The 16,342-nt window shown below is 35.7% G+C and overlaps 1 protein-coding gene across 1 annotated transcript in view; it reads left to right on the forward strand.

Annotated features, from left to right (window-relative positions):
* LRBA (LPS-responsive vesicle trafficking, beach and anchor containing) overlaps positions 1-16,342 on the forward strand; it is a 771,345-nt gene that overhangs the window by 98,970 nt on the left and 656,033 nt on the right. The window contains exons 5-11 of the mRNA XM_011973242.1: positions 2,798-2,893; positions 6,976-7,097; positions 7,188-7,314; positions 8,020-8,139; positions 9,421-9,567; positions 14,902-15,099; positions 15,291-15,424. Of these exons, the coding sequence (XP_011828632.1) occupies positions 2,798-2,893; positions 6,976-7,097; positions 7,188-7,314; positions 8,020-8,139; positions 9,421-9,567; positions 14,902-15,099; positions 15,291-15,424 (944 nt within the window). The remainder of the gene's footprint in view (positions 1-2,797; positions 2,894-6,975; positions 7,098-7,187; positions 7,315-8,019; positions 8,140-9,420; positions 9,568-14,901; positions 15,100-15,290; positions 15,425-16,342) is intronic.

A 16,342-nucleotide genomic window follows, 5' to 3' on the forward strand; every position in this document is an offset into this window, starting at 1 on the left:
CAATTATGTGTCTTGGAGTTGCTCTTCTCGAGGAGTATCTTTGTGGCGTTCTCTGTATTTCCTGAATTTGAATGGGTGGCCTGCCTTACTAGGTTGGGGAAGTTCTCCTGGATGATATCCTGAGGAGTATTTTCCAGCTTGGTTCCATTTTCGCCCGTCACTTTCAGGCACCCCAATCAGACGTAGATTTGGTCTTTTCACATAATCCCATATTTCTTGGAGGCTTTGTTCATTTCTTTTTACTCTTTTTTCTCTATACTTCTCTTCTCGCTTCATTTCATTCATTTGATCTTCAATCGCTGATACTCTTTCTTCCAGATGATGGAGTCAGTTACTGAAGCTTGTGCATTTGTCACGTAGTTCTCATGTTATGGTTTTCATCTCTATCATTTCTTTTAAGGACTGCTCTATATTGGTTATTCTAGTTAGCCATTTGTCAAATCTTTTTTCAAGGTTTTTAGTTTCTTCGTGCTGGTTATGTAGTTCCTCCTTTAGCTCTGAGCAGTTTGATTGACTGAAGCCTTTATCTCTCGACTCATCAGAGTCTTTCTCCGTCCAGCTTTGTTCTGTTGCTGGCGATGAGCTGCATTCCTTTGGAGGGGGAGATGCGCTCTGATTTTTTGAATTTCCAGCTTTTCTGCACTGTTTTTTCCCCATCTTTGTGGTTTTATCTGCCTTTGGTCTTTGATGATGGTGACGTACTGATGGGGTTTTGGTGTGGGTGTTCTTTCTGTTTGTTAGTTTTCCTTCTAACAGTCAGGACCCTCAGCTGTAGGTGTGTTAGAGTTTGCTTGAGGTCCTCTCCAGACCTTGTTTGCCTGGGTATCAGCAGTGGAGGCTGCAGAAGATAGAATATTGCTGAACAGTGAGTGTTGCTGTCTGATTCTTGCTGTGGAAGCTTTGTCTCAGGGGTGTACCCCGCCGTGTGAGGTGTGAGGTGTCAGTCTGCACCTAGTGAGGGATGTCTCCCAGTTGGGCTACTCGGGTCAGGGACCCACTTAAGCAGGCAGTCTGTCTGTTCTCAGATCTCAACCTCTGTACTGGGAGATCCACTGCTCTCATCAGAGCTTTCAGACGGGGGCATTTACCTCTGTCGATGTTTCTGCTGCTTTTTGTTTAGCTATGACCTGTCCCCAGAGGAGGAGTCTACAGAGGCAGGCCGGCCTCCTTGAGCTGTGGTGGGCTCCACCCAATTTGAGCTTCCAGGTGGCTTTGTTTACCTACTTAAGCCTCAGCAATGGTGGGCACCCCTCCCCCAGCCTCGCTGCTGCCTTGCAGTTAGATCTCAGACTGCTGTGCTAGCAATGAGGGAGGCTCTGTGGGCGTGGGACCCTCTGGGCCAGGTGTGGGATATAGTCTCCTGGTGTGCCGTTTGCTAGGACTCTTGGTAAAGTGCAGTATTAGGGTGGGAGTTACCTGATTTTCCAGGTGTTATGTGTCTCAATTTCCTTTGGCTAGGAAAAGGAATTCCCTTCCCCCTTGTGCTTCCCAGGTGAGGCGATGCCTCGCCCTGCTTCAGCTCTCGCTGGTCGGGCTGCACTCACGGACCAGCGCCAACTCTCTGACACGACCCAGTGAGATGAACCTGGTACCTCAGTTGAAAATGCAGAAATCACCCATCTTCTGTGTCGCTCACGCTGGGCCTGGAGGCTGGAGCTGTTCCTGTTCGGCCATCTTATCACAGTTTCTTTATCCACTCATTGATTGATGGGCATTTGGGTTGGTTCCACGATTTTGCAATTGTCAGTTATGCTGCTATAAACATGCTTGTGCAAGTATCTTTTTGAAGTACCTTTAACAGTGGAGTATAGTAGCATTATTTAAGTATTTGTTAAATTATTAAGTGTCTTAATTTTAAAGAAGGGTGGGTGGTGGGTTGATGTAGTTTGTATTTTTAAAAGATCATTTTTCACTGGGTGTGGTGGCTCATGCCTGTAATCCCAGCACTTTGGGAGGCTGAGGCAGGCGGATCACTTGAAGTCAGGATTTCGAGACTAGCCTGGCCAATGTGGTGAAACCCTGCCTCTACTAAAAATACAAAAAATATAGACCAGGCGCGGTGGCTTATGCCTGTAATCCCAGTACTTTGGGAGGCCCGGGCGGATGGATCACCTGAGGTCGGTTCAAGACCAGCCTGACCAACATGGAGAAACCCCATGTCTGCTAAAAATACAAGTTAGCTGTGTGTGGTGGCGTGCACCTGTACCACACAGGTGCTTGGAAGGCCGAGGCAGGAGAATTGCTTGAACCTGGGAGGAAGAGGTTGTGGTGAGCTGAGATTGCACCATTGCAGTCTATCCTGAGTGACAGAGCGAGACGCCATCTCAAAATCAAAACAAACAAACAAAAAAATTAGCTGGTGTGGTGGCACACACCTGTAATCCCAGCTACTCTGCAGGTGAATCACTTGAACCCCGGAGGCAGAGTTTGCAGTGAGCCGAGATCGCGCCACTGCACTTGGACTCCAGCCTGGGCGGCAGAACGAGACTCCGTCTCAAAAAAAGAAAGAAAAAAAAAGATCATTTTTGCTGCAGCTTGGAGAAGAGTTTCAGGTGTCTAATGATATTGGCTTGTATTTATTGAATACCTAATAGGCCCTACAGCCTTACAAAAACTGGTGTAGAGTACATTATTTCTTTAAGATAATTGAAAATAACTTAAAAGTTGTTTTCTATGCTTTTAAGCTTATAGCATTATTCCTGTATACATTAAAGCAAGACTATATTAAAAATGTTTTTTTTTTTTTTTGGTCTTATGGTGAATACTGTGGTTAATGAATTGTTAATTATCTTCATAGCCTCCACATGCTGGGAAGTTGCTGTCTGTGTTAAAACACATGCCTCAGAAGTATGGTCCTGATGCCTTTTTTAACTTTCCAGGAAAGAGTGCTGCAGTAAGTAAATGTTAATGAGGAAATCACTCCCAGTTCTTCTTTCCTTTGCTCCCTGAGAGTACAGCCCTGTGAACACCCCTGACAGGTTCTGTGCTGGGTAGAAACTTCTGCTCAGCATACTTTAATCCTTATGACTGCATGTTACTTTTTTGTAATTGCTTTGGAGGTTGAGGAAACAGAGGCTTAAATTAGTTGAGAAAATGTTCAGTCACAGCTTGAGTCAGCAATGGAATAAGAACCTCATTCTTTTAAACATAGCTGTGTTGTCTTAAGTAGCTGTGTGTAACACCTTCATGTCTATCTTTGTGAACATCTTTCTCTCACCTTTCATTACTCTACCTGTGTTTCTTTTTGTACCTGGTGTATAGAATGATAGTGAAGACATAGAGGCTTTGAAATTTACTATGCAAGTTTTCCTTGACTTGTGAGTTTCCAAATTATGTTGATCTCAGCGTTCCTGTAAGCTGTTAATCAGTTTATACATAAGACAATTATGTATAATAGTGATATCTGTAATGTTTCATAATGTTATTGAAGCACATTCTATAATATATATGTTGTTTATGGAAGTTTTTAAAATCTCCTCATTATTACGTTGGTCAGTCTTTTACAAGCAAAACAAACTATTTTTTTTTTCTTTTTGAGACAGAGTTTTGCTCTTGTTGCCCAGGCTGGAGTGCAGTGGCGTGATCTCGGCTCACTGCAACCTCTGCCTCCCAGGTTCTAGTGATTCTCCTGCCTCAGCCTCCTGAGTAGCTGGGATTACAAGCACCCACCACCAAGCCTGACTAATTTTTGTATTTTTAGTAGTGATGGGGTTTTGCCATGTTGGCCAGGCTTGTCTGGAACTCCTGACCTCAGATGATCCATCCACCTCAGCCTCCCGAAGTGCTGGGATTACAGATGTGAGTCACCACGCCCGGCCCAAAACAAACTTTTAAAAAAGATATTTCAGTCTGTTCTTTTCCTGAGCTTATCTTTCAATCACTGTTTTATGTTTGTTCTCATAAAATCTTATATTAGGCCCTGTGTAGCCTGGCAATATCTGCAGAAAGATAAGAATATGTTTTAATATGACATTTGTGATATTTGAGTTTTATATACACAATATACAACTTTCTTTGAAAAGTTTTATTGCCCAGTTTTTTCCTTTACAGTTTTTCCTTATAAGGCTTTTAGATTTGTAGCTTTTCAGAATAATTTTACTTTCTTATCATAGCCTATCATTGCCTCTAACATTAAAAAAAGTGTTCTTAAGAGATTAACTTTTTTCGTGCCTCATGTTCTAATTTTATTATTTACAGTTCTCTGAGATTGCAGTGCATGCATTTATCTTGAAAGTAGGGCAGGTGAGCTGAACAGCTTTTGAAACTTGAAGAGAATAGATGTTTTAAATATGTTCAGTGACCTCCTTTCCTTAAACATAGCTTTTACTGGGAATTTAAAGTATTCATGAATGAAGTATTTTTGCAAAACTTATACATCTTTGCTATTATTTTTGGTGAGAGAGAACATGTGTACACACTGAATATATGTTTTTCTCCTAAAATTTTTTTTTGTCAGTCTGTGAGTTGTAGTTATTCTTTTCCTTTTTTCTTAATGCAACGTTCATTTTAAATCAGCCTCTTGAAGTCTCAGTGTTATTACTGAAGTTTGTCTCTGTGATGTCTTTCATATTTTAGGTCATATCTAATACATATAAAAGAATGTATGTATATATTACATGTATACATAAATGCATATGTAAGTTACAATAAAACAGAAGCTTGTATAGTTTGAATTTTTTAAAAAACAGCTTTATTGAGATATAATTCACATACCACACAATTAACTCCTTTAAAGTATATAGTACAGTAGGTAAATGTGTTCACAGAGTTGTCAACCATCACCACAGTCAATTTTGGGACATTCTCATCACACCCAAAAGAAACCCCATACTGATTAGCAGCCACTCCCCATATTCCCCAGCCCTATTCTGGACCATTCATATTACTGGAAGCATACAACATGTGGTATTTTGTGACTGCCTTTTTTCATTTATCATAATGTTTTCAGGGTCCATCCATGGTATAGCATGTATCAGTACTTCTTTCCTTTTTATGGCTAATATTATATTGTACAGATATACCATACTTTATTTAATCATTTGTCAACTAATGGATATCTGGGATTTTCACTTTTTGGGCTACTATGAATAATACTGCTATGGACATTAGTGTACAATTTTATGTGTGGACATATGTTTTAATGTCCCCATCTCTAGACTGGGTCGTATGGTCTTTGTTTAACATTTTGATGAACTTGCAGACTATTTTTCAAAGTAGCTGTAACATTTTATGATTCCACTAGCAATGTATAAGGGTCAAATTTCTCTACATCCTTGACAACATGGTTAATGTCTATTTTTTTTTGTTTTTGAGATGAAGTCTTGCTCTGTCACCCAGACTGCAATGCACTGGTGTGCTCTTGGCTCACTGCAACCTCTGCCTCCCCGGTTCAAGCGATTCTTGTGTCTCAGCTTCCTGAGTAGCTGGGGTTACAGGTGCATACCACCATGCCTAGCTGATTTTTGTATTTTTTCATAGAGACGGGATTTCACCATATTGGCCATACTGGTCTTGAACTCCTGACCTCAAGTGAGCCATCTGCCTCAGCCTCCCAAAGTGTTGGGATTATAGGCGTGAGCCACTGCACCCGGCCAATATCTGTCTCTGTGATTGTATTAATAGCTATCCTAGTTGGTATGAAGTGGTATCTCATTGTAGTTTTGATTTGCATTTCCTTTATGACTAATGATATTGAGCATCTTTTTATGTTTTTATTGGCTATTTGTATATCTTCTTTGGAAACATTTATATTGAGATCTTTTGCCCATTTTAAAATTTTACTTGTCCTTTTATTATTGAGTTGTAGGAGTACTTTATATATTTTGGTTACAAGTCCTTTATCATTTATTCAGTTTGCAAATGTTTACTCCATTCTTGTGGCTTGTCTTTTCACTTTTTTGATGGTGTTCCTTAAAGCACAGGTTTTAATTTTAATAAAGTCCATTGTATGTATTTTTTCTTTTGTCACTTGTCCTTTTGGTGGCATAATAAGGATTTGCCTAACCAAAGGACACCAGGGCCTGATGCTAATACCACAGTCTTCATCCCTGTTACTTTATATTAATGGTAGGTTTTGAAATTGGTAGTATGAGTCCTCTAACTTTGTTCTTCTTCTTTTTTTTCTGAGATGGAGTTTTGTTCTTGTCACCCAGGCTGGAGTGCAATGGCACGATCTCGGCTCACTGCAACCTCTGCCTCGTGGGTTCAAGCAATTCTCCTGCCTCAGCCTCCTGAGTAGCTGGGATTACAGGCACCCACTACCATGACTGGCTAATTTTTGTGTTGTTTTAGTAGAGACAGGGTTTCACCATGTTAGGCCAGTCTTGAACACCTAACCTCAGGTTATCCACCCGCCTTGGCCTCCCAAAGTGCTGGGATTACAGGCGTGAGCCACTGTGTCTGGCCTGTTCTTTTTAAAGATTGTTTTGGCTATACAAGATCCTTTTATTATGTAGTATGATCTTTTAAATAAAAATCTAAACCAAGTGGTAAAGCCATTTGTATATTGACCTCTGAATAAAAATATTATGAACTAATCTTCTTCAGTTTTATATTTGTAGTTTTATAAAAGCAGCATATACCAAGTTTTTCTGTTTTCTCTTTCCATTCCTGTCCATCTTTCTCTATTCTAATACCTTAAAGTTTAATCAAATTTCCAATTTGTTATCACTTCCTATCTCTTTTAATTTGAATCTCTGTGGATATGTTCATTTTAAGAAATGAAGAATACAAGATTCATGTGTCCAGGTTACACTGAATTTTTTTCATTTAATTAACATTACTATGTATTAGGGAAAATTAAAAAGTCACTACAAGTCTTTTTCCAGATAAAGAGTCTTCTTTCAGATATTTTGATTGTGACATAAAGTAATGTGATGTAGTACAAATATATGTAGCATTGCAAAGTCTTATTTTCATGATTTTAATAATACGGGGTTTCACGTGAGTTAATAACTCAAAGTTTCTTTCCTTTAGGCTATTGCATTACCTCCTATAGCCAAATGGCCGTACCAGAATGGTTTTACATTTCATACATGGCTTAGAATGGATCCTGTAAATAACATCAATGTAGATAAGGATAAACCGTATTTGTATTGGTATGTATTTATGTAACTGATTAGTGTTAAAACCTTACTTTGAAACTGAGAAGAATATTTAGAGGTAAAATGAAAACCTAATCTTTATAGTTTCAGAACCAGCAAAGGTCTTGGCTATTCTGCTCATTTTGTTGGAGGCTGTTTGATTATAACATCAATAAAGTCAAAAGGAAAAGGCTTTCAACATTGTGTGAAATTTGATTTCAAGCCACAAAAGGTACATGATCTTATTGAGTCATAGTTATGTTAACAAGCTATGCTAGTCATCAAAATGCTTAGTTTTAATGTTATTCATATAATAACATGCTAAAGCACAACTCCATTTTTACTGTTTCAAAAGATGAAGCGTAAATCACTGGATAATTGACCTCTCTGATTTGGATATGAAAAAGATTGCAAATTTAGTTATTTATGGAGATCAAGGGAGACACAAATAGGAAATATCTATGGCATTTATTTTACTATTGCAAATTTAATATGTGTTTGCTTTTGTACCTTAAAACTTAGTGGTTAATAAATGGTTCGTCAACAAAATGTATAGGTAGATAGGTAGTCAGATAGATTAAGCAAATATGGCAAAAATTTGACAATTGTGGAATCTAGGTGGTGTGAAAAGGGGGTGTTTGTACTTGATTTTCAGATTTTTGGGGTATGTTTGAAAACTTCCATAATAAAAAGCTGGAAAAATAATCTAGTGATTAAGTTCTTATCAGTTGAAAGGCCCATGAATAGATAATTGTTCCAGAAGGTAAATAATGAATTTAACAAAGGTAGTCTTGTTTTATTTTTAGGTTGAATTACAACTTATCATTTAACTTTTACCTCAATTTTACATCAATTTTACCTCAATTTTACATCAATATGGTTGTGTTATTGGGATAATTGTTATCTTTGAATTTTTAACTGTTTTTTGCTTCTTCAGTGGTATATGGTTACCATAGTGCACATCTATAACCGATGGAAGAATAGTGAACTTCGATGTTATGTGAATGGTGAACTGGCTTCCTATGGAGAGATAACATGGTTTGTCAACACTAGTGATGTAAGTAGTTTCAAAATGTTGCAATGAAAAAAATGATTTTAAAAGCATGAATTTTTTAAACAAGAAAAAGTTTTACAACTTGAATATAAAATTCAAAATATTACAATGGTAGATTTTTATAAACATAATTTGGCTAGCATGTTAATTTGTTAATAGAATTTAATGTGTCACTAAAATATTAGTCCTTGTTATAAAATTATTCCGTATAGGTAGAAATGAGGATTTATAGCTAACAGTGGCTATATCTGGGGAGTGGGTCATTGGTTCATTTATCAAAATGAACGAGACCTCCACTATAGGGTTCTGATCATTTTTCTGAATTAGTTAAATGATGCATGCTTATAAATCTTGTATATAATTCTAACTGCTATAGATAACTAGTATGTTGTAACATTTACAGGTTTCAAAAATAAATATATAGGTTAGAATGAAATTTCCAATGTTTTTCCTGTAATTATTTTTTTTTAATAAAAACTTGAAAAATACAGAGCAGGAAAATGAACATAAAGCATATTACCCATACACCATTAACTCCTCTTTTCATATCCTTTGCTACACATATATACATATTTTGTAATGCTAACCTTAAGAGATCAGGGTCCTGAATCAGACAGACTTAGGTTTGAATCTCAACTCTGTCGTTTATTGACTGTATGACCTTACCTAAATATTAGGCCTTAGTATTTTTCCTCCTGAAAATGGACATAAAATAATTAATACCTCAGAAAGTTGTCATCTGATTAAATGATATTAAATAATATCCATAAATCTATTACCAGAGTGCCTTATGCAGAATGAGTGCTCAGTAAATGTTAGCTCCTTTTTAATACAAAAAAGGGCTCGTATGTAAGTATCGTTTTGTAACCTGTTTTTTCTTTAATTAACTTTTACTGAGTGCTTTTTGTATTCCAGGCATTGTAATAAATAGGTTTATTTTCAAAAAGCCCCAGCAACCTTGCAAGATAAGCATTATTATAATCTTCATTTTACAGATTGGTGAAGTACAAAGAGGTTAAGTAACTTGCCATACTCAGTGGCATAGGATGCAGGGATTTGATCTAGGTGGGTTGGCTTGAGAACACACGTGTTTCAAACTTTTCTATATCCCCTAATATCATTACATACACATTTTTCAACATTCTTTCTAATGGTTTTATGGTATAAATTATTTTAGTCTATTTAGATACAGTTTAGAATGGACAACACATTTGTGATAATATAGGTTTTTATTATTTTTGGAGTTTTTTTTTTTTTCTAATTCCTTTTTTTTTTCCTTTACAGACCTTTGACAAATGTTTCCTGGGCTCATCAGAAACAGCAGATGCTAATAGAGTATTCTGTGGCCAGATGACTGCAGTTTACCTTTTCAGTGAAGCTCTTAATGCAGCTCAGATATTTGCTATTTATCAGTTGGGCCTGGGATACAAGGTAGTTTACTTACTGTTTTGTGCTTAACCAATGTTAGTTCAGCTTGATTTGAAGGTGGGTTATACATGCAGAGTTTGGTTAATAGATACAAAAAAAAAAAAAAAATGAGACCTACTATTTGATACCACAGTAGGGTGACTATAATCAATAAAAACTGTACATTTTAAAATAGTGTAATTGGATGATTTTCAACTAAATAGATAAATGCTTGAAGGGATGGATAGCCATTCTCCATGATGTGCTTATTGCACGTTGCATGACTGTATTAAAACATCTTATGGGCCCCACAAATATATACACCTAAAATGTACCCACAACAAAAGAGATGTGTGCAAACGGTAACCAGAAAAGAGTAGGAGTAGCCTACTTAAATTAGACAAAATAGACTTTAAGTCAAAAACTGTCAAAAGAGACAAGGACGTTTTATGATGATAGGGTCAGTTCGCCAGGAAGAGAGGACAAATATAGATATATGTACCTAACATCAGCGCTCTCAAATATGTGAAGCAAACTTTGATAGAATTAAAAGAAGTAGCTAGCAACACCATGATAGTAGGAGACTTCAGTATTCAACTTTCAATAATGAATAGAACAACCAGACAGAAGATCAATAAGTAAACAGAAGACTTGAACAGCAGTGCAGCCCAATGTATTTAGCAGTAATATACATAACACTCGATGAAACAACAGCAGAATGTGCATTCTTCTTCTTCTTCTTCTTCTTCTTCGTCTTTTTTTTTTTTGGGACAGAGTTTCGCTCTTGCGCCCAGGCTGGAGTGCAATGGCACGATCTTGGCTCATTGCAACCTCCACCTTCTGGGTTCAAGCGATTCTCCTGCCTCAGTCTCCCAAGTAGCTGGGATTACAGGCATGTGGCACCACACCCGGCTAATTTTGTAATTTCAATAGAGATGGGGTTTTGCCATTTTGGTCAGGCTGGTCTCAAACTCCTGACCTCAGGTGATCCTCCCGCCTTGGCTTCCCAAAGTGCTGGGATTGCAGGTGTGAGCCACTGCGCCTGGCCTGCATTCTTCTTAAGCACACATGGAACATTCTCCAGGATAGACATGTGTTATGCCACAAAGTGAGTGTCAACAAAGTTAAGATTGAAATTATACCAAGTATCTTTTTTGACCACAGTAAAATGAAACTAGGAACCAGTTGCCAAAGAAAAACTGGAAAGTCCACCAACATGTAGAAATTAAACAACACACTTAAAACAGCCATTGGGTCAAAGATAAATCACAAGGAAAATTTGAAAATATCTTGAGACAAATCAAAATATAAGCACAACCTACCAAAACTTACGGGATTCAGTAACCTCAGTCTAAGAGAGAAGATTATGGTGATAATGACTGATAAGAAAGATCTCAGATCAGCAACCTAATTTATACAGTATGGAACTGGAAAAAGAACAAATAAAGTCAGTGTTAGCAGATAGAAGGAAGTGGTAAAAATCCGAGCAGAAATAAATGAACTAGAACAGCAGTCTCCAACCTTTTTGGTCCCAGAGACCAGTTTCATGGAAGACAGTTTTCCCACATACCATGGGTGGTGGGGGCACAGCAGGGATGGTTTTGGGATGATTCAAATGCATTACATTTATTGTGCACTTTATTTCTGTTATTATTACATTGTAATATATAATGAAATAATTATACGACTCACCATAATGTAGAATCGGTGGGAGCCCTGAGCTTGTTTTCCTGCAACTAGACGGTCCCATCCAGGGTTGATGGGAGACAGTGACAGATTATCAGGCATTAATTTCTCATAAGGAGCACGCAATGTAGATTGCTTGCATGTACAGTTCACAATACGGTTCACCTTCCTATAAAAATCTGATCTGACAGGAGGTGGAGCTCAGGCAGTAATGTGAGTGATAGGGAGTGGCTGTAAATACAGATGAAGCTTGGCTTGCTTGCCCCCGCTCACTTCTTGCTGTTGTTCCTAATAGGTTATATACCTGATTAGGGACCCTTGGAATAGAAAATAGAAAAGTAGTGAGAAAAAATCAGTGAAACTAACAGGTCTTTTTTTTTTTTTTTAATTAAACATCAACAAAATTGACAAATTCTTATGAAGAATAAGGAAAAAAGAAAAGTACATAAATAAGTAAAATCAGAAAATAAGGAGGAGGCATTATAACATGCCACAGAAATAGAAAGAATTATAAGAGAATACTATGAACAGTATGCCAACAAATTGGATAATTTTGAAGAAATGGATAATTTTCTAGAAACATACATCCTACTGAGACTGAATCAAGAATAAATTTTAAAAATCTGAAAAGACCTGTAGCTAGTAAGGAGATTGAACCAATAAAAAAAAACTTTTCAACAAAGAAAGCTGAGGACTAGATGGCTTCACTGGAGAATGCTATCAGTTATTTGAAGAAGAATTAACACCAGTTCTCCTCAAATTTACAAAAATTTTAAGAGGAGGGAACATTTTCAGACTGATTTTATGAGGCCAGTGTTACCCTGATACCAAAGCCAGATCAAGATAGTAAAAGAAAGAAAACTATAGACCAATATCCCTGATGAATATTGATGGAAAAATCCTCAATAAAACACTAAGAAATTGAATTTAACAGCACATTAAAAGAATGATACACATTGTCAAATTAAGATTTGTTTCTGGAATGCAAAGATGGTTCAACATGAAAATCAGTCAATGCAATGTACCACATTAACAGTGAATTACAAAATTTATATGGTCATATATCAACTGATACAGAAAAAGCATTTGACAAAATTCAACACTCTTTCTTGATTTAAAAAAACAAAACAAAACACTCAACAATCTATGAATAGAAGGAAACTACCTCAACATAATGAAGTATTATATATGAAGAGCCCATGACTAACTGAACAGTGAAAAATAGTCAGTTTTTCCTCTAAAATCAGGAACAAAGCAAGGATGCTTATTCTTTCCATTTCTATTCAACATAGTATTTGGAAATCCAGTTAGAGCAATTAGGCAAGAAAAAGAAATAAAAGGCAACTAAATTGGAAGGGAACAAGTAAAATGATCTGTTTGTATATGGCATGACCTTGTATCTAAGAATCCCTAAAGATTTCACCAAAAACTGTTAGGACTAGGAAATGAATTCAGCAGAGTTGTAAGGCACAAAATCATACACACAAATCAATTGTGTTTCTATGTAGCAATAATGAAGTAATAATGAACAGTTTGAAAATTACACAATTTCTTTTAAAATAGCATCAAAAAGGATAACATACTTAGAAATAAACTCAACCAAAGTGGCAAAAGAGCTGTACCCTGACTCCACCAAGGAGGCAAAAGAGTTGTACACTGAAAAGTACAAAATGTTGCTGACAAAATTAAAGAGACCCAAAGAAATGTAAAGACATCCCTTGTTCATCTTGTGGAAGATTTAATATGTTAAAAATCCATACTACCTAAAGCAATCTACAGATTCAGTGCAGTTCTTATCAAAATACCAATGGCATTTTTTTGCATAAATAGAAACACAATTCTAAAATTAATATGGAATCTCAAGGGATTCTCAGTAGCCAAAACAGTCTTTAAAAAGGGGAACAAAGTTGCAAGCTTTACACTTCCGGATTTCAAAATTTATTACAAGGCTATAATACATAATTAAAACAGTGTTAGACTTGCTTAGACACATATGCTGAAGGAACACAATATAGTGTCCAGAAATTAACTTTTGCATATAAGGTCAGATGATCTTTGACAAGTGAGGCAAGGCCACATATTGGGGAAAGGACAGTGTGTTCGACACATGATGTTGGGAAAAGTGGATATCCAGATGCGAAAAATAAGAAAAAAAAGTTTTATACTTAATTCATATTATATGTTGTATATAAAAATGAGCTGAAAATGGATTGAAGACCTAAAAGTAACATGTAAAACTATAAAACTCCTGAAAGAATACATAAGGGAAAAGCTTTACAACATTGAATTTGGCAGTGATTTCTTGATTGATTGTGATACCAAAAGCACAGGCAACCAAAGCAAAAACAGACAAATAAGATGATGTCAAAGTTATAAAGTTCTGAGCATCAAAGGAAATATCCAGCAGAGTGGAAAGGTAACCTACAGAGAGAAAATATTTAGCAATCATATATCTGATAAGGGATTAATATCCAGAATATATGAATCCTGTAACTCAACAACAACAACAACAACAACAAAACAATTAAAAACGCATAAAAGAGTTGAGTAGACATTTCTTTAAAGAAGATATGAAAATAGCCAATGAACATACGAAAAGATGCTCAATATCACTAGACATTAGAAAAATGCTAATTTAAATTACAACGCACTATCACCTCACCATTTAGGATGACTCTTTAAGAAAGAAAACAGAAAATAACAAGTGTTGTTGAGAATGTGGAGAAATTGGTACTTTTGTGCACTGTTGAGGGGAATGAAAAATGGTGCAGCTGCTGTGGACAACAATATGAGGTTCCTCAAAAAATTAAAAATAGAACTTCCATGTGATCCAGTAATCTCACTTATGGGATATATACAAAATAATTGAAAAGAGGATCATGGAGACATATTTTCACACAAGAAATAGGGTCACAAGGAGATATTTGCCCACCCATGTTCATAGTAATATTTTCAATAACTCAGAAATAGAAGTAACCCAGATGTCCAGTAGCAGATGAATGGATAAAGAAAATGTGACAGACAACACACATAAACACACAGGACCATAATTCAACCTTAAAAAACAAGGAAATCCTGTCATCAGCTAAAACATGGAGGAACTATGAAGACATTGTGCTAAATGAAATGCTTTGGTCACAAAAAGGCAAATACTGTATGATTCCACTTATATGAGGGATCTAAGAGTCCAACTCATAGAAACAGAAAGTAGAATTGTGATAGTCAGGGACTGGTGGGGAGCAGGAAATGGGGAGTTGTTAAATGGCTACAGAGTTTCAGTTTTGCAAGATATAGAAGTTCTAGAGATTTGCTGTTTAGCAATATGAATACAGTTAATGTTCCTCAATTACACACTTAAAAATACGATGGTAAGTTGTATATTATATACTTTTGACCACAATTTTAAAAAAAGAGTATAAGAAAAAAAGATAAAATGTGATCTGTTGGTCACTTTTACCTTTTTAAGGTAAGGTTTTAATGTCAAGTTGACTTGATTTCCATTGTATCTTTAAATTCAGCCAATTTTAGAAGTAAACAAAGAGGGGTCCTCTTAGATGATACTGTTAAAAGATTATCAACGGTCTTCCTCCTTAAAATTTTACACCTGTATTGATTTGTACTTAGATTCTCTTTTTGTGGCATGCTATTTAACTGTTTTTAATTAATTCTTAGGGTACATTTAAATTCAAAGCAGAAAGCGACCTTTTCCTAGCTGAGCATCACAAACTTCTATTGTACGATGGGAAACTCTCTAGTGCCATTGCGTTCACGTACAATCCACGGGCTACAGATGCCCAACTTTGCCTTGAATCATCTCCTAAGGACAACCCTTCAATTTTTGTTCATTCACCACATGCTCTCATGCTCCAGGTACTAACTGTGATCTTTGAAGAAAATTTATATTGGTAATTTTTGATGTGTTATTGAGATGTATCTGGTAGCTTCTGTTAAATACATGAAATGTCACATTTTAGTGTTTCTGCATTTATTGTTGTGCCTTATTTTTAATTGTTTTGGAAAAGAAATCATTGAAGTCTTTACTGTGTTTTTGATCTTACAAGGATGTAAAGGCAGTTTTAACACATTCCATCCAAAGTGCAATGCATTCAATTGGAGGAGTACAAGTACTATTTCCACTTTTTGCACAGTTGGATTACAGGCAATATTTGTCTGATGAGGTTGATTTGACTATATGGTGAGTGCCTTTGTTTCTTTAATTTGCTGTGAGGGTTACTTTCATCACTGTTGAGCTATACAATATTTTGTCTCTCACGTTTTGTTGTAGGGTCAAAATAATTTAAAGAAACTTGTGAACTATAAACTGTATTACAAGATCATATTAATTATGTCAGTATTAAGTTCTTGTTTATCAGTAGGAAATATGGAAGCTGTAAGAAACACAGTAAATTGGTTTTAGAATAATGTTATAAATGGCAATAATGGGTTACTCAAAAATAAATACTTTTTTTGTCTAAATTTTAAATTTTTTTACTACCCATAATAGAATAAGAAATTTTTAATTTCTGAAATATTTTAAATTATTTGGTAATGATTTATTATGGAACTTTTCATATTTTAATTATTTATTACTGATTGCATTTATGTAATCAGAAGCCAAAAATTTTAATAGCATTATCTGAAGTGAATTAGTCTTTTTTTAAAAAAAATTAGATTGTACATTTAGCACATTTTTGTCTCTTGTGTTGTAGTCCTGAGTCTAAAAAAGACAAAGGGATGTGGGAAAGGAGTTTAAATTTCTCATGACTGTATATTCTAGTGAAACTATATATAGTGAAATTATTGTTTCATTTGTAGTGAAATTATTGTTTCATTTGTTACTTGAGAAATTTAAATGACTTTTACATTCTCTCATTTTGAAATTCTCCCTTTGATTTTTGCTTTTATATGTAACTTGATGTCTACCACCAATGTGTATAATAATGGAATAGTTTTGTACTGATTCTTTTCAGGTAACAATTTTTTTTTAAAAAGAAAAAGTTATCAAATCTAGTATTTGTCAACTTATATTTTAAAAAATATAAAATTACCCTGACATATTAATACTTTATAGAATTGTTTTGTTCTATGTTCTAACAGGGCTTACTTACAGTTT

Source organism: Mandrillus leucophaeus, unplaced genomic scaffold (genome assembly GCF_000951045.1).
Source record: "Mandrillus leucophaeus isolate KB7577 unplaced genomic scaffold, Mleu.le_1.0 Scaffold136, whole genome shotgun sequence".
Taxonomy (NCBI): domain Eukaryota; kingdom Metazoa; phylum Chordata; class Mammalia; order Primates; family Cercopithecidae; genus Mandrillus; species Mandrillus leucophaeus.